General features: G+C 42.0%; 1 protein-coding gene across 11 annotated transcripts; it reads right to left on the bottom strand.

The window, feature by feature from the left end:
* Positions 1 to 1,805: 1,805 nt before the first annotated feature.
* Positions 1,806 to 18,776, bottom strand: LOC103718296 (uncharacterized). 11 transcript variants are annotated; one of them, XM_088721928.2, is made up of 8 exons: positions 14,703 to 18,776; positions 13,494 to 14,573; positions 13,139 to 13,386; positions 12,923 to 13,067; positions 4,946 to 5,132; positions 4,524 to 4,856; positions 3,730 to 4,421; positions 1,806 to 2,959 (listed from the first exon to the last, which is right to left on the bottom strand). In XM_088721928.2, the coding sequence occupies exons 1-8, from the start codon at positions 18,528 to 18,530 to the stop codon at positions 2,267 to 2,269; spliced, it is 7,206 nt and encodes a 2,401-aa protein (XP_088578054.1). In that variant the 5' UTR covers positions 18,531 to 18,776; the 3' UTR covers positions 1,806 to 2,266. The 11 variants fall into 11 exon arrangements, 9 of the variants coding, with proteins under 9 accessions (XP_088578054.1, XP_038984531.2, XP_008805264.3 ...); XM_039128603.3 differs by having other exon boundaries at positions 13,139 to 13,389; positions 14,703 to 18,770; XR_005512655.3 differs by having other exon boundaries at positions 4,524 to 4,861; positions 13,139 to 13,389; positions 13,494 to 18,770.
* Between the last annotated feature and the right edge of the window lie 453 nt (positions 18,777 to 19,229).

Genomic DNA, 19,229 nt, shown 5'->3' with positions numbered 1-19,229 from the left:
AATAGGAGCCATGCGCATTAATTGTTGAGTGAGTCGGAGATGTGCATTAATTGTTGAGTAAGTCGGAGATGTGCATTAATTGTTGAGTAAGCCGGAGATGTGCATTAATTGTTGAGTGAACTGTGGGTTTGCAGAGATCATGCATAATAAATGCTGGGGCGGTGGCAGGGTATGGCCCTCGGCCAGACTTCGGAAGGGTACAGCCATGGTAGGTGGGCGACGAGGGCGGACCTCCGGGGTCGGGAGCTCTCCGGGTCGGACGTTCCGAGGTCGGGCGCCGACCTCGGTCGTCTAAGGTCGGCAGTCGTGCGGTCTTCTGGTGACGAGGTTACTATGTTCTGGGGGGGAAAACCGCATTCCCCTTCCTCTAGCGCCAACTGTTGCTGGAAATTGGACCCGGGGGCGGTCGTCGGTTGAGGAGGGGGAGCTGTCGGTGGACACAGGTGGGTGACGATCTGTCGGCGAGCGGCGTCCTCCGTCGGGGTGCCTGCAAAAAAGCTGGTGGCCGGATCTTCCGGCGCCGGCCCTTCGATGCTTAAGTCAGAGGGGGGAAACTTCGTTTAAAGGAGAAAGGAGGGAGGTAAGTTTTTCTCCGTTTTGTGTGTCCAACCCCCCTCGGGAAGCAAGGGTCCCCTTTTTATAGGGGGGCCGGATTACCTGTGATGTGATAGGGCGAGACTGTCGTACGACTCAGCACGTTTCTTGGACCGGCACACGATCAGGTGAATCATTACATTGATGTCGGAGGTGAGGCCGTCGTACGACTTGAGCTGGCGCGCGATCGGGTGAATCATTGCATTGATGTCGGAGGTGAGGCCGGGGTCAGAGAATTGTCACGGCCGACAGGACCCTGCTAAGCTGATTTGCCGTGGAGAGCTGAGGATCCGTAGATAATAGGAGCCATGCGCATTAATTGTTGAGTGAGTCGGAGATGTGCATTAATTGTTGAGTAAGTCGGAGATGTGCATTAATTGTTGAGTGAGCCGGAGATGTGCATTAATTGTTGAGTGAACTGTGGATTTGCAGAGATCATGCGTAATAAATGCTGGGGCGGTGGCAGGGTATGGCCCTCGGCCAGACTTCGGAAGGGTACAGCCATGGTAGGTGGGCGACGAGGGCGGACCTCCGGGATCGGGAGCTCTCCGGGTCGGACGTTCTGAGGTCGGGCGCCGACCGAGGTCGTCTAAGGTCGGCAGTCGTGCGGTCTTCTGGTGACGAGGTTACTATGTTCTGGGGGGGAAAACCGCATTCCCCCAACAGTAAGTACTTTTAACCGCGTGGATCATGACCAACAGTACATATCTTTAATTTAGATACTTATTTATTAATTTTAGGCTCAAGAGTGGATACCCTCTTTTGTCGAAAAAAGTAGATTTTATTGTATATTTATTAGTAATGAAAGTGGAGAGGGACTCGGGGGAGAGGCTTTAGATCTGATCGATACAAATCCCAGGAATCTACCAACAGACATTTTTATACAAACATCAAAAGACTCGCTGGCATCCCATATGAAAGGCTTGCCTCCGGTAAATATTTTCTGGAGTACGATTTCTTGTCTATATTTTCTTTTTCTCGAGGTATTTACCCCCCATTGTACCAAAAATAAAAAAAAAAAACCCTCATGCAAAACCTCCCATCTGTTGTTTCAAATCACGAGTTGAAATGGAATGCCTGCATACAAGTCTCTTGGAAATTAACAAGAATCCTTTTCTAAAATTTCTGGCACGACAGAGGCAGAGTATATATATAATAGGCTGCACGAGGCTGTCTTGCATCATGCAAGGGGATGGGAAAGAAAATTGAAATGATTCAAACAGGCCGCTATTCTGACGAATAACGTCAAATAAAATTATGAAACTTCTTACTCAATTTTTTACAGCTGTCCACAGCTCTACACCTTCCTTCTTGTAACCCCAAAAATAATAGCTACTGTAGGAAGACAGCCAAACAGCTCTTATACAACAATATCAAAGCCAAAGCCAGGGTTCGGAGATTGAAAAGCCCAAGCTCAACCCACATATTTATGCTTCGATACAGCGGCAAATGACGCTTACAATTATATATTGAGACATGCCCTTCTCACCTATCACTCTGCAGTTCTCAAAAAGGTCCAGAAAAGACATGAAGATACCACTAATAAGCACATCAGCAAATAACAGAAGCAGCTATCAGAGCAGGACCCAAAGGTGGATAAAGTAATCTTCCCTGGTAGCTCACAGAAACATTAGCTCTACCAGAGCAGACTGTGATCCTCAGGAGGAGGAAATCACACATCATTCACCCTGGGGTTGCCAGATCCGCTCGACGGCTTAGCCACGTATATTTGCTTCATCTTGGCGGAGGAAAAATTCTTGTCTGCACCTGAACCCTGGTTTCTTCCCTGGTATCCTGTCCTACGGTGCCACTCACCTCCAGAACCCATCTTCTTAGAAGCCCCACTTCGCTGATCAGCATATACAATTGGATGAAGGTAATGCTGACCTGATGATGTTGGCTGTTGTGGCTTAGATGAAGATCCTGAAGTCCGGCTGGCAGTGTTATTGCTAGTTTCCCCAACACAGCTGCTCTCACTGCCACTGGTAACGGTAGTTCTTGCTGAGGTCTTGTTTGTGTTGGACACCTTGTCATTGTTCCCACTTGCAGGGCAGTATGAAGGCCTAACGGTTTGGGCATTGGACATACTGGAAGCTGGTTGTTCCAACAGACCCAACTCACCTGAGAATTCTGAGGTGGTAGATCTTTGAACTGGGATGTTTCTACTGCCATCATCTGGTTCTGATGAGCGAGGCTCATGGAACTGGTTATTTCCTGTAGATGCATCTACTGGCAAACTACGGCTATGCTGTGGAGGCATCCCACCCTCTATATGATGCTGTTGGAGTGGCATGGATAGCGGAACAGAGTGGAGCGGTGGAGCAGGTACATGAGACCAGCGAGCTTGCATTGGTACGTCGGATGACTGGAAGGACAACATGTTTAAATCAAAGTCAAATTCATTCAAGATAAAAGAATAATTAACGGAGAATACAGCACATTGGCAAATGAGGAAAAATTAACATTCAAGTCATCGGCATTAACAAACTTGCAATATTCAGATACCAAAGAAACAGCAGCATGACAATTTGACTTCTGACAGCACTAGCATAAATAATGTGTTTCCTTCCTAAACCTGCATACTGCGTAAGGAATAGCATATAGTCGTGAAAGATGCAGCACATCCCCTCTAGACTGTTTATTTTGTGTGTTCATGTGTGCAAACGTTTGTGTGTGCCAGGGGAGTCGCTGCAATTTGAAGACAAACGTACATATACGAAACACATACAAGTCTCATCAGTCTCTTAACTCTTAACCTACAAACTGACCCTCATATCACAGGTCTTAATTCCATCCATCTTGAGTTGGCTTTGTAATACTGCTTTGGATACACTCAATAGAGATTCATATTCTCCGTCAATCCAAGCATTTCTCAAATCCCTTCTCAGCACCTCCACCCAAGACTTCCCAATCGAGATATTAAACCCCCATAAGTGCCTCAATGACAATGATCTCACCACACTCCACCGCCGACCAATTAACCTTAAAAATTCATGATATGTAATGTGACACTCCATCCAAATCCCACTCCATCTTTCTATGATAAACTTCATAGCACATACCTAGCTAAAAATGTTTCACATCCCTTTCACATTTATAATAGCTAATTTTTGCTTTTTCCTTAGAGAAACATACCTGAAATGGCATGATGTCGAACATGGTCAAAGGAGAAGCCATTGGCATAAGAGGTGATCCTGGGCCCAGATGCTGAATAGGAGTAGGCATGCTGTGCGAGGTGCACTGACCAGAAACAACATTTAGATTATCAAGGTTACCCTCGGTATCACCCACTGTGGAAGATGCTGGGTTATGCTTCCAGTCAGGTTGTTTTCCAGTAGGAATATAAGTAGTACCCATAAAACTTAGGCCTACTTGCCCAAACTGTCCAACTGGAGAAAAATGGTTGTAGACAACCATATGAGGGCCTTGAACACCAGGGATTCCTCCAGGACTGATGAAAGGTCCAGTGAACCCTGCTGGAGGGCCATAGAACGAATCCACACCAGAAGGGCATTGTGGCCAAGCCCCAATTGGACCAGAGCCCAAAGTGGTACTTCTTTGTGATTGTCCCTGGGTGCCACCTGACTCATCATGGGGCCCAAAGGCAAAAATACGCCCCCCTAACATTGGGTTCATCTCAAAGCAGGGGAAATGAGAAGGTGGTGCTCCAGGGAAATGTGAAAGCATTGGTCCAGAACTTTGGGGGCTGGGTAAAGGAGGCCATAATGAAAGTGATGGAGTATCAACAGAAAGATCAGCTGGCAGAGCAACAGTCAAGGACTCTTCACCGGCTGATTGACCAGTTACTTCTCGACTGGTTGCCACACCTGTTGCAAAGTTTAGCACCATCATTATTGTGCAAAAGCATTAACACTTCAAAGCATATAACGTACGATTTTGGTCATGAAATAGAATGACTCATTTCTCACCTCCTGCAGCTAACCCAGTGACATCTGCACTACTGAAGCTTTTGGCATCTGAAGCAGAAGTTGGGTGCATGTCAGATCCAACTACCTCATCATTAGTAATAGCCGCTACAGCAACAGCAGATGCAGCTGCTTCAGCTTCAGCCTCTGGATCTTCTAAATTTGGACAAGGTTCATCAGGATGCTTCTCTTTATCGAAGAACATGTTGCAATCATTGTTAGCTGCAAGCAAGTTACGATCAATTTTGACATCCAACCGACATGAACCTGGGGGCCCAAGTCCATTAGAGATAGTTCTGCTAAAAGGAGGTAGAATGCTTGGTGATGTAACAGCTCCTGAACTTGGTGAAAATATGTTTTGAAAGTCAAACAGTATGACCACAAAATTACATAGAAGTGATAATTTCAAGCAGAAAATTGCTTACCAAATTGAATTTTCTCCCCAGCAAGGAGGGAGTTAATGGGACTTGGAGACGAACAGAAAGGTTTTTCTTGAGCCATGATAGATGCCATGGGTTTATGGGGCTCTGGAACCATGCCAGAAGTTACATGTGAATCAAATTGTGCTGGCTTCATAGCTTCATCAAGCTGAGTCTGTGTCAAGGCCATCACCTGAAAAAGTTGATACCGATAGGTTAAAAGGTGCACAACCACAGAAATCATAAGACAACAAACATCAGCTGAAATGACGTCAAAATTTAGTATGCTGGCGTCTGAAAGTAAAATCAACTTCAATATGGAAGATGTGCAAATCGGCCAAGCCCAAACAACTACCTAGGCCTAATTTTGTATTGTTTGGGATGGGTTTTCAAGATTGGCCTGCTGAAAATTTTGTATCTGCTTTGGCATTCGTAAATATAGACAGAAAATCAATGCTCCTCTTCTATAATAGTTACCTCTTAAAGCTTGTCTCATGACAGATAAATTCCGTCCAACCAGATCAATAGGCTATCATTTTTAAACAAGACTATTGTTAATAATGGCTAAAGACAACAAAAAAGGTAGAAATGTAGGTGATGCATCGGTTAGCAGAATAACGAATGCTCTCCAAGCAGCCAGCTGAGCTGCAATTATCATTTCTACCCTAGGAAAACTCATTTTGACCAAATCCAGATGGTGATTCCGTTAAATATGTGCTATATTTATGTGTGATATTTAACATACGGGCAAACATTTATTTGTGCATATACTCATTAAGGCAGACAGATACCAAAAAAAGATGCCTGGGGGCCTCCCACAGATAGTACAGAGAAATCATTCAAATCATGCGAGTTGCCAAGCAACAAAATGCAGAGACAATATCCTTTTACATACCGAGCTATCTATTGAAGAACTTCCATCCATCATCTTTGAGAAAAAAAGACTAAACATGCCTCAGGTGATCAACTGAGACCAAATCCATAAAAATTCTGATGTTTGACATGCGTACATAGGCTGAACAACTAAAAAAAACTCTGATGGCAATTTTGGTGATGATGTCCTCCATAGAATCATCTCCAGTAGTCAAGAATCGTGCATGGCCTCATAGTCAACTTTGTGCATGATCTAATTCAATGGGAGCTCTTTGCTATGTATAAACAATTCCAAGGACTGAGACTGATGGGTCAATGAAGCGGGAGGACAAGAAAAAAAGCATGAAGAAGTCCCTCAAAACCCCAGCTAGACCATTTACACACCACTCACCATACCAAAAACAGTGATACAGGCCAGCCTAAGAATATAAGCAAGAATCGTCTCACCTCTCAGATCTTTTATAAGCAGTATTATTCACATACTTTGCAACCAAGTTATCAAAGGCAATTATATTATTTAAGTCAAGGAACTCATTATCCATCAGCATATACATGCGCTTAGGTTGATAATATGTCTTCTAAGCTAGATGATTAGTACCTTGACACTCATATGAATGGAAATAACAAGGGGAGAGGGATCTCTTCCTTTATTTATTTTTTCAAAGAAGAAAAGGCAAAATAAGCCAGCATTGCTTTTCAAATGGGTTTGGAGGTTTGGGACACACTAGAGCCTGTTCTAGTGATGAAGAAAGCAGAGCAAGACCGGCAGTATAATGAAGGCTTAAGGCTTGTTCATCAAGAATAATATGAAGCATGAATTGAGGCAATTTCAAATTTGCCCACATACTAGCTATGCCTTAATTGATTGAGGGCAAAATAGTAATCACCCTAACAGAATCCCTACCACTGCAATGTTTCAAATAGTATGAGTGCTTTCGTTATTGTCAAATGCGGTGTATAAGGCTGCATACGCAGCCACATATGCAGATGCAATTCCATGACTATTACATTTCCTATATGCAGCTAATATATGTGGTTGGGGTGCATATGGCATGGAGATCCATTTAGTACTAACTAGGCACATATGTAGTCCGCTTATCACTGCGCAACCACACATGCATCTCTTCGGTATTGTACAATGACATATGTAGCCTCACTCTTACGCAGGCCCTGTGGAAGGGACAAGCTAAGGCTGATGATTGAGTTGGATAGGATCTGATTCACCAGATTCATAAATAATAATTATATTAATATTATAATTATATAACTATTTGCTATCAGGAATAAAGTATCAAGTACTAAGCACTAATCATGAAATCTTATTGTTATTAATATTGCTATTATTATGGTTGTATGTAATATATTTTATATATTTTAAAATATAGAAAAATACTAACAGCATATGTGCCCAAATACCACACATAGGCTATGCAGTCCCTTGACCACCTGCATACAGCAGTCGCCTTTTAAGAATTTTTTATTTTTAAATTCTCGGAGATTCCAAACATGGGGATAATTTTTATGCAAATACATTTTCTGCACATCATATGAAATCAAGTTCTGTAAACTCCATTTTCATTTTGATTTTTCAGCAAGGCTAAATAATTTTGTTTTTGGAATTTTAAATGACTTCGGTAGTTTTGAATTTAGTTTTAGCCAAATAATTTTTAAAAAATAATAAAATGACAAAAAAGGAAATGTAAAAACATGCCAAGAAAATATATTGCGCATCATCTAGGCATATCATGTTGTTTGGGTATGATGACATATTGTTTTGGTAATTTTATAAACACGTCAAAAACATGTTTGACATCATTTATGGCACTGGGTCATGTTTAGCAATGTTTAGCATTGCTTAAACATCAAAGACCTTCATAATTCTTAAATTTAAAAGGCACTTTTCTTTGGAGAGGAAAAATGTGTCAAGTAATAACCAATAATAAGTGTTTAAAAAATAACCACACGCCATGAAACAGTCTCCAAGAGTCTAGAAGCAGTAGATTTTGGCTTACACTTTTGTAGCCTCTATGCCAATTCTAAAACAAGACAAGCTTGATGTGATTAAAAGCGCATGAATTAGGCAAATCCAAATCCAATCCAACTCATCATGAACTCAATTAAAAAGAAAAGAAAACAACATGAACATCTAAGTTGGTTTGAATCTTAAGATAGACCTTAAAACTCAACCATATTGGATTTGATTCTACCAGAATTATATCCAACACTGATATTAAAATCCTATGGCTGACATAATTTTGTTTCATGTTCCATAAAAATCCTAGATCTATATTCAAATTATGATGGATTTGATTCATGTCAGACCCAAACTCAATCAGACCAATTTCCAGTGATACTTTTACCTATGCTTTTCTCTTGCTTTCTTCCCTCTTCTAGAAATAAGTGCCCTTGCGCATTTAATAATCACCAAAAAATGAAAAAGTACTCCAGGAAGCATTTTTTAGGTGATTATAAAAGAACATTTTTTAAAAATAAGCAAAAGCTATACCAAACATGCCCAATAAATCATTTTGAAAAAATGAGTTGAACAAATTAAGAAATGATTCAAAAAACTCAAGGAAATTAAGAGAACACAAATTAGCTGAACAAATTGCACATGTATATAATGATTTGGCACACAAGTCAGTTTTGGCCAAAAATTTGAAAGGATGCCAAATTTAGATTTGTTATAGTCAAAAGAAAATCATATTCCCATTCCATTTTGAAGTTTTATTTGAAACTTCAAACATGCATGAAGCATTAATAGCATGCATGTTACATACAATAGATTGCCCAAAGTGCCGGATCGATCTAAAAGCAAGTTTGCAGTGTGTTGGGCTGTATTTAGACAATCAAATTGTTGTCCTTGGACACAGATAATTGGCTGAAGCTCCCCCCAAAAAAGCTAGAGATAATAATCATTGTTGGCATTTTAAAGTTCAACAGAAATCATTACTTACATCCAATGTGATATGAGGCTAGTAAATATACATGCTGGGTTAACATGTCACTGTTAACATGCAAAGGAAACATGTCTTACAGGCAAAATTCATTCATCAGAATGTACATCCACAGCACTGCAAGATCATTCATCCCATAACTACACTCAAAATGTTCTCAGATGTTCCTCTATGTTTCTGAACTATTTTCAGTATTCTAGTTGACTAGAAAGAGCAAGACAATGGAATGGAACATATAGATGTGATTATTCATATTCTCCATCTAGAAAACTCCGAGAGAAAACAACTACCAGTATTGGTATGGATATACCTAAGTGTCAATTCTCATACTGGTGGCACATTCATGTAAGAATATGCACATAACATAGACAACCATAACATGAGCTGGAATACTATCAGACCAAAAAAACATTGATGCAGACTAGATGAGACATAGGCAAACAATTCCCAATAACATTCATGTCCTTGATCTATTTGCCTAATACTGCTATGGGTGATGGGGATGACCTCTCTTACGATTAATGTATAAGATACTAATTGTACTTGTGCTAGCTGTTTCATGCGCAGCATTGTTATACCATATCATGTATCAGATAGATCATCTTGCATAACAATGCATAATATGCAAGTCCCAAACTAGGAAGCAAGGATACTTCAAACTACATGCTGTGTTCATATCTGATACCGATACTCGTCAGATACTTCTCGCTCTCAGATGCATGTCCAATACTTGACTAAAGTTTCTCATTTTTCAAAACAAAAAAAGGTTTCTAGATACTTCCCAGATACACCCGAGATCCTTCCCTGATACCTCCAAATATGAGATGTACGGCTTTCTTTCTTTCTTTATTGAACCTTTTCCTGATGAATGGTCAATTTTGTAGTTTATGTGATTAATATTAAAATACGAGGCATGGATTGAGGTCTAACAATTTAAATAATGATTAAATGATAGGCTTATAAAAGTTGATACTTGAAGCTACCAAATATGGATTATATTTTTGGATGCTTTTTTACATATATTCTTATGTATATATATTTATCTACGTATATATGCATGTATCTATGTACAAAATACTAATATTATTAATATTATAATAACATTATTACTAATTATTATAGCATACTAAGATATATTAAGGTATTATATATTATAATAGAAGCATATCCATGAGAGAGCTAAAGTGCTCTTGGAACAGCTAAGACCATTTTAGTGTGACATATTGTCTTTGAAATAGCATAGATCGCCAATGATGGTTGTTCCACCACCAAAACTTTAGTTTTGCACCCCAACACCATATTCATATCTTTCAATCCCTCTCAACTCTCCATATCTAAAGCAAGCACAAATATCAAGTCCAAGCATTGGCTGCAATCAGATGCAGCACCTTAAAGGTGATTTAACTAAGCTGTATTTCAGTTGTTTGACAGCACAAGAATATCTGCAGCCACGAGGTCACAATATCAAATCCAACCATCCATTAAAGAACAAATGGCAATCAGAATGCCACATTCCACATCAATCAGAAAACAGTACAGCAAAAGACTCTAACATGGCATAAAATCTTATGTTATTGTACAGTGTCAGCCATCTCGAATACTACAAATGCCATTGCTGCTATACCTATTCCACAAGTTCATACCTAAGTGGTTGCAATTGGCAGCACACCTTCAGAAAGAAACAAATCAAACTGAGTATGCCGTAGGATTTGGTTGCACCACATTTTCCGTTGTTACTGATAACATACAAAACTTATCCCGAATATTTGGATAAGCTTGCAAACCATTCAGATGAAAGCTTTTTCTTCGATATTTTTCGTCCAAGTTCCATACAAGTTATACAAGATCCTGGCTCCTGTTTTCTAAGTTCTAACCCTTCCTACAAGACCAAACCTGTGTTTTAACTATCAAAGATGAGTATATTAAACAATATGCAGAAACTGTGTATCGGGAGGATAAACTAGTAGAAATCGACTGACGCAATGTGGACATGCTCGTCAAATATTTGAGGGTAATCATCGCTTCTATGTCATCAAATCAGATCAGTTGCCAAGAAAATTTACAATTAATTCCGTTCCAAATGAATGCCAAATGATCTAACAAAGGAAATCACTCGAGCATGACAAAAACTTTGATCATAGGAACAGTTTCTGCATCTGCCCATGCACAAATCCAGCTATTGTTGCATACTCAAGCACTGTTGCTACCACGCCTACTCCAGAAATGTGCACTAAGGTGCTAAATAAACTGTTGTAACTGATAGTGCACATGTAGAGAAGTCACTCAAACTGAATATGGAATATTTATGTTAGAATTATCTGACAGCATTAGCAATGATAGAGAAGGTCACAAGTCTCAACCCACATATTAGGGTCAGTTCTATAAACCTTCTTTGACATTTCTCCTACTGTCAATACTACAAAGGCAGGTCTTCTCAATTTCCTTCTCACAACCTTCATCCAAGTTATCTTGAGCCTTTGCTCCTCCTTCCTAATTCCTAAACCTTCACAACAGAGTCAAACCTTCATATTGACTGAGTTTCAAGAAATGTACAAGAATTGCATCTAATGAGGAAATGGTGATGAGACCATCGCAGACAGTAGACATGTTCGACAAAGTTTTCGACGAATAACTTCTATTTCCAATTTCCAGTCATGAAATCAAAACTAGGCAGAAGTGGAAATTATTATACCTAATCATTAACAATGTAAAATACTGCATCCTAATGTTACATGCACAGAATATTTGACAATAACCAGTTCGAACCATCTTTGAAGTTGCAAATAAACCTTATTCCGATATTAGCACTGACTATTATGCCACAGAAATAGCTGCAATAAACATCACAGTTAAAACGAATCAGCTCAATTGAATAATAGTGTAATCATATTTGCAGAAGTGTCACTAATAGCAACAACAACCAAGTCTTATCCAAAAATATATGGGTTCAAATTTAGAGACATTCTTCTCTAACTATTCCTATGAAGAGCAACCACCGCAGATAAAAGTTCATCTCCAGTTCTTTTGCACAAATTCCATCCAAACAAGTCACCCATATTTTAACTATCATGATGAGTATATTAAGAATATGCAGGACTAGCATTTAATGACGACCAATAGTGGAGACAAAATGAGATCGTATGGTTAGGTGTACATCTAAAATTTAAAGGAGATCGATCAGAAAGATGAAATGATGAAGAAAGTCGAGTTCAAAGGCCAAGGAGCAATAAGAGGTCTAAGAAGAGACAGATAAAAGAAGATTAGTTTTGTGAAAAAGAGTCAAAATCTGTAGGATTTGCTCCAAGTAAGGTAAGATGTGCAGAATATACTGGGATTGCATAGTCAAGTACAACAATAACCTCTAAGCGTTAGTAAATGACTGGATAAAGCAAGATATAGAAACATTTAGGTGCAAAAGCAACGAGGCAAAGCCAAACAAAAAGTAATAGAAGTAAAAGTGCCTCAAACACAATGTATACTTGAGAGCCAAAAAAAAAAATATTGGTCTTTTAAGCAGGACTTCAAATAACTAAAATGAAAAGGTATGACAGAAGTACCTATATGACTTTAGATACTTAATGGAATGGCTTGTCATAAAAGCATTAGATAGATGAAAGACAACTGGAAATTACCAATATGCAAGTTACTAGAAAATAACAAGCACATATTATTTTTAAGAAATAGAAGCAGTCATTGTTTAATAATCATCGAATAACTGTTTCTTCTTTTTTTTGGGAAAAAAAGTATCCGACTGAAGATGGTCATCAAAAAGAAAAAGTTTTTGTTTCTGTCCCTGAATAAATGCACTGTTAGAAATTTGCAAGATAAGTGGCTTTAATTGCAAAAAATTTAGCTTTTTCCTGAACTTAATAGCAGCATGCTTACAAGCAGCTATATAAACAGATTTCAAACAAGACCATATCTAATATTTACAACATCATGGTAGGCATGCTCATAGGTTAGATGCCAAACAGAATCTCACAATGAACACCGACATCACATATCAACAATACACACACATGCATGCACAAAGAAACATAAATATCTGACAAATACACACACACACACATATACATATAAGAGAAATGGGAGACACTGAATAACGAAAGCAGCAAGTACGAATTAAGCCAAAACATAAACCTTATAAAGTTACCTGCTGATTTAAGTTTGCACTGTCCCAGGAAGCCAAAGGCATTGAGGCATTGTCTGGAGCTACATTCATGCTGTCAAAGACCAAGCCTGGAACAAGCTTTGCCCCACCACTAGTTATGACAGGGACAGGGACTGTCTGATTGGACCTGTGAAAGACTGTGAATTAAGGCCCTAACAAGCATAAATGAAAACATAAATTATTTAAGTAGCAACATACTTCAAATTGTTGGACCTTGTCTCAGAATCAACATTCACTGAAGGAGTGCCAATTGGTGGTAGAGTCTGAGATGTCGTGCTAGCTGGGAATACAAGCGATGGCTCAACACTGGTAAATCCCCTTCCTTCTGTGACAATAGGGTCAGACAGGACACTGTTTGCAGCATCTCCGCCCAAAGAAGTCGCCGCTTTATTTAAGTTGGATGTAGCAGAACTACTTTGAGGAACGGCACATTGTTTGCGAGGCACCTGCTATTAATCATGCAAAAGAAACAAACATGAAGCATAAGCAGCATGTAAAGGATAACAGTGCAATGAAAGCATGAATATAAGCAAACATTGGTATTGAACTTTACCTTCTGCACCCTGGACTTGGACTTGATTTCTTTTTCCCTCTGTTCGCGCCGGTCATTCAAAATCTGCCTCTTGGATCTTACCTCAATAAAGTCATCTTCATCGCTCGGAGCTTCAATGCCTGGCTGCTTGAAAACACGGACAACTCCACTCTGCAGAGGTGCATCAACATCCTCCTCAGACCTCCCATTTGCTTTTAAAGTCCATTTTCCACCATAAGGCTTGTCAGCAGAAGCTATACTCTTTGATGAAGCTTCTTTTCCAGTGGCTGTATCTGTCTTGCTCTCAGAACTAACAACTTGCGAACTGGAAGCACCTGAATTTAAGTTATCTTGTTCAGTCATCATCCTAGTCGACCTGAAGGACATGACATCTTTCTTGCCTGCATTCCTTACAGAAATCCCTGAGGCCCTCCCCTTAAGATGTGGCCTCTTGTCCTGCCTGCCATGGTAAAAGGGCTCTGTGCCTTCTGTCTGCTTCCTGTCAAAATTCTCTCTGACTCTGAACTCAGTTCTCCTGTTGTTCCTCCGGCCCCTCCTCTGAAAGCCACCTGAATCTGTGATTGAGGGTTCTGCTCCTGAATATGATAATTTTGAACCAGCATTCTTCACATAGGCAAATCTCCTCCCTCTGACACCTGACACCATTCCAGGAGCCTGTGACACAGTCGCAGCCTTCCCTCCTGAAGGGAATCGGGAAGATTGGGATTCAGAAGTTAGCTGATTTTGAGACTCTCTATTAGCAATCAGTCTACAGTTCTTCTTTGAAGTGCCATCTTGATTACTATGATGGTCAATTTGGGAAGCTGATTGACCTGTAGATTTCTTGCCACCATTGCAAGATCTGTCTGTCTGATTCAGAGATGCTAGAACTCTTTTCTTTGGAGAGTCTGACAATGCATTCGGCTGCTCAGAATTCAAGGTTCCTGGACAAGGATCAAGAATCTTCCGTGGGAGACCAGGCTCTTTACCTGTAGAAGGTATTCCATCTCCTAAGTTGCTTTGAGAAGAGTCTTGAGGCGCTTGTTTGAGTAGACAGCCTGAAGGATTCTGGTTCAAAGAATAGGAAGCTGGAACAGGAGGCTGCACAAAGGGCATGGTCTGAGGACCTTGTGGTAAAACACTCTGAGAAATGGGTGGTGTATACCTCAACTGGCCAAACTGAAACATTGGAGAATGTGAAGGGTGCACCTGAGTTAGAGAAGGGCCAACCTGAGTATGTAGATGGATTGGCATCTGAATGGAACCTATTTGAATGGCCGGAACAGGAGATGGTATTAAAGATGGACCAGAAAACAGACCAAATGGAAGTTTAACAGGTACTTCACCCTGTGTAGCAACAGTAGATGCAGAGGGCAAGACCGGTGGGAATATGGATGATGGCATCGGCAAGCTTAAAGTAGGCGCAATTGGATTTTGAGCTGGCATTCCGGTGTTACTAGATGCTTCAACACTCCCAATAGGATAACTGGTGGATACTACTGGATCGAGAAGCAAATCTTGTAGGGCCTTCTCAGTTTCATTTATGATTATTGATGAATTGTTTGCAGTCTCCTCCAGAGGAGCATCATCTGTTCTCAAACTATCTACACCATTACAAACCATTTCTTCCATAGGACCAGGGGAATTCACCCGAGCAGTTGCCTTTTCGCTGTTCCTAGCAGTCATTTCAAACTCATCATTGCTCGGAATCTGAACTTCCACACCTTCATTGAAACCTAGAATAACCTGGTCCATCTCTCCATCTTTACTCTGCACATCTGATTGCAAGTGTTTAAACTCCTGGCCCAAGTCAAGATTTTCATCATCACCTTCAGGGACTTCGTCTATTTCCTGGTAGTTATTGTCTTCCTCATCATACTCTTCTTGCTGCTGCATTTCTTCATTATTTTCAATAGCCCATTCGTCATCTTCACCATGAGATGCTGAACTTGAAGTTGTCATTGTATTAAGATTACCTGCCTCCAAAGCCGAGGGATTGTGCTCATTGTCAGATGACACAGTCCGTTCCCCATCAGCAGAAGGTGGTAATGCTGGAGAATCTCCAGAAACATCCATCTCATCATGTGAAGGATGCATGGGTGAACCAGGAGGACTTGAAACAGAAAGAGAGGATTGTGAGTCACATCTTGGGCTATTGTTCTCCTCATTATGATCTGAATGGATAACATCGCCTTCAACTAATACTGTTGTTCCAGATTCTCTAAGATTTTCATGATACGCTCTGTCATATCCTGTCTGCCTAATTAGTTGCTCATTTCTTCTTGCATGATGATACCGTGTTTCACAGTCCATAAATGATGACGAGCTAGGGTGTTCTGCAGGAGGTCTGTAGGCACTTCTATGCATTGAGGTCATAGATGGAGGCGGAGGCACACGGGGCTGTCTCAAAGAATGACGAAACCTTGTAAAGGAGGACAACCCTTCCACCTCAGAGTTCTGAAACACTCGTTCTGCATATGGAGCATGGGGACTTCCATGAGAATTACCAGGACCCCATCCAACATCACCAAACTTATCATTATCAAGAAAGTCGGCATCAACGTCTGAGTTTCTATTGAAATTATCACCATCTCTGCTACTACTCCATCGTTGCCCACTTGCATGGCGGAAATCATCTTGCATCTGTGAGTGTTCAACATTCCCTCCTTTAGAAAATGGCCTAGCAGACATTATCCCACCACCACCACTATGAAGCTCTGTCTTAGGGAAGCCCCTCCTAGATCCAAATGAATCTCGTCTGGTACTTCTGTAAATATTCTCTTGATCATGAAAAGGAAGTGATGAGCCATTTCCACTGCTGCAATGATATGCATGTTTTCCTCTATCTGTAAATGAAGGATTTCCATTTCTTGAAGAGTAAGGCCTAGAACCTGGATTAAAATATCTGTTCATATTTGAGGAATCAGATGATGCAGAGCTAGTAATGCGTTCAACCATTCTCTCGCCTTCCTCCCAGTCCCCAACATCTGCAACAATTGGAGCATCTCTCTCCTTCACGGGGCCAGGCACCTGTTCATCAGCAGCAGCAGAGGGAAGTCGATCATCCTTTGCATTAGCTACAGTCTGCCTTTTTGCAATCCTTGCCTCCAATTCGAAGAGCTTCTGTCTTGCAGCATCTTTCCTTCTTTCCTCCTCCATAAGAATTCTCTTCTTTTCCTCTTCTCTTGCAATTCTTTGCTCCTCAGCTCTTTTCACACCCTCCAGCTTCTCCTGCTCTGCCCTCCAACGAGCCTCCCTTGCCTCTTCTTCAAGCAACCGCCTCCTTTCTTCCTCCTCCCTGGCCATCCTTTCTCTCTCCTCTTCTTCCTTCCGAGCAAGCTCAAGAGCTCTAGCTTGTTCTTCCATTACACGCTGCCGTTCCTGCTCTTGCATCCTCAGAATCCTCTCCAGCTCTGCTTCAAAAGATTCTCTGACAGGGTCATGGAAATCAGCCTGACTTGGTGCATCTTTCTTCCTCTTGAATACTTTAACATTTACATCTCCAATGCCCCCGGAAAATGGATCCCTGATGTCAAAGCCAGCATCATCAATGTATGGCCTCCCACTGTTCGCACCCAGCCGCTTTTCTCTACCGAAATTCAGTATCGGATCATTCAAAGAAAGCCCTTTACTGCCAGAAGGGAATGGACTCTTATGAATCAAGTTATTCGGAAATGAATTTCCTCTATTCCAGTTGCTGGGAAAATCATGCTGTCGGGCACGAGTATTCTGCTCTGCGCCCTTTCCACTGAAAGCTTCTGCTACACTTCTCCCATTTTGAGCACTTATACCAAAGCCCAGATCCTTCCTGGTATACAGAGAATCCTGAGTCCCACCATCTCGAGCACTGTCTCCGAACGGCAATTGAACATTATTGGTCTCTCTGCCCATTTCTCTGCTCCCACCAAAAGGCCTGACATCAGCTCTATCTCTATCAATTCCCAATTCTTGGGCACCTAACCGATCTCTTGGCTGCAATGGCGTCCTCCAAGAGCCAACATCTCGGCCTTCTTTATTAGACGCCATTACATCCCTCCCAAAAGAATCCCCTCTGAAAAACTCCCTTGATGAAGCACCACCAGCTTCAGTATCACGCAGCCCCCTGCCATCATATAGGTCAGGGACTGGACGCGACTCAAACCTTGAGTTCCTGCGATCCCTGTCTCTTTCAGGGATACTGAGGCCTGTGTCGCGCTCATCGTCAGCCCAGTCCGATGTGTGCTGCAGCCGCACAAGCGGAAGCGGCCCAGGCATGCACCCGTTCTGCTTCCGAGACTGTTCCGGAGCACCAGACTGCCGAGTCGAGCCTCGATCACCATCCGACACGGTACTGGTACTGGCACGAGAGGATCTCATCTGGGGGCGCATTTCGAGAGGTATCTGTGACTCAAATCTCTCCGCCCGCTCCTCTGAGTGCTCCTCGCCCAGTTGCCTCTGCCTCTGCCTCTGCTTCTGATTCGAGGCTTCCTTCTGTTTTGGAACTGACATGGCAGTGGCTCGCAAAGAAGGGAAGTCCTCGCCCCTCAAGATCACAGCTTTCTCCGAAAAACCTTGAGCCGGAGAGGCTGGCACCAGTTGCCCGGCAGGCCGGGCGCCTGGAGGCATGTAGGGGCTGCCGGGCCGCTGATCCCCAGTCATCACCGATCTGCCAGACTGAGCCCGATCTACGGCGCCGACTTCGTTGTCTTGGAAAGATGGCGGGAGGGCCGGCTTGCTCCACCCCATCGTCGAAGGACCCGACCCAGATCTGAGGCCGGAGATCCCACGGCCGGCAGAGGTCCCAGAGGAGGAAGGCTCGAAGCGCTCGTGCTCCTTCCTAAGCGAGGGAAGGTTCAAGGGGGGCGGAACGGCGAGCCTGGTCTTCTGCCCCGCGGAAGGCGAGCTCCGGGACCGGGAGAGAACCACCATCCCGCCGCCACCGGATCGGGGCCGTCCATGGCCGGCGGTGGCATAGGAGGAAGGCTGACCGTACGACTTATTAAGGTTAACAGATACAAATTTGCTCGGATGGGCCATCACAGGAAGAGCTTCCGGCCGGCGCCGAGCTCCCGACCGCATGAACAAATCCTAACCCCAGGATCGATCGATCGCCCGAGCTCTCTCTCTCTCGCTAGGGTTAGGGTTTTCAACGGGGATGGGGAGGGGGGAGGGGAGAGGTGGCGGTGAGAGAGGGGAGGGGGAGTAAGAATAAGGCGCCTACCAATCGGAGGGGACGGGCTTTGCTGTGACGGTGGGCCGGGTTTACGTGGGCGTAACGGAGAAGTGGAAACGGGAAACCCTAACCCCAAGTGAGAGTGCTTCCCCGAAAGAAAGAGGAGATGATGCCAAGCTGAACACTAATTTTTTTCATTAATTTTTTTATAAAAATTAATTTTTAAAAATATAATGTCAAAAAAATAATTTTCACATATTTGATTAATTATAAAAAATAAAAAAATTTTATAGTAGCTTATGTTTGGTTAAGCATCTACTCTTTTGAAAAATATTATATAAATACCTATTATACCTTTGATAAAGGAAAAGATCTCATCCATAGTTTTTGATGACTTAAGAGTACTTTTGAAACTCGTCTGATTTGTTCGGAGCAGAAGACTTTTGTCGGAGGCCACGGTATTACCGACAATACCATGATAGCTCAGGAGATGATGTGAGATTTGCAGCGAGCTTCGCGGTGGCGGTATATGGTCGTGAAGCTCGATATGGAGCGAGCGTACGGCAAGATCTAATAGTGTTTCTTATGAAGGACATTGATGAGTT

Source organism: Phoenix dactylifera, chromosome 5, assembly GCF_051530095.1.
Source record: "Phoenix dactylifera cultivar Ajwa chromosome 5, Ajwa_hap1_PhDact_Kaust_v1.1, whole genome shotgun sequence".
NCBI classification, from domain to species: domain Eukaryota; kingdom Viridiplantae; phylum Streptophyta; class Magnoliopsida; order Arecales; family Arecaceae; genus Phoenix; species Phoenix dactylifera.
This window is presented reverse-complemented; position numbering and strand designations above follow the sequence as displayed.

Coding starts and splice junctions, on each gene's coding strand:
- LOC103718296 (XM_008807042.6), bottom strand. CDS start 18,530: ATGCGGTCGGGAGCTCGGCGCCGGCCGGAAGCTCTTCCTGTGATGGCC. Junction 4,857..4,945: donor TGGGGAGAAAATTCAATTTG/GTAAGCAATTTT, acceptor CACCAAGTTCAG/GAGCTGTTACATCACCAAGC. Junction 4,422..4,523: donor CACTGGGTTAGCTGCAGGAG/GTGAGAAATGAG, acceptor ACTTTGCAACAG/GTGTGGCAACCAGTCGAGAA.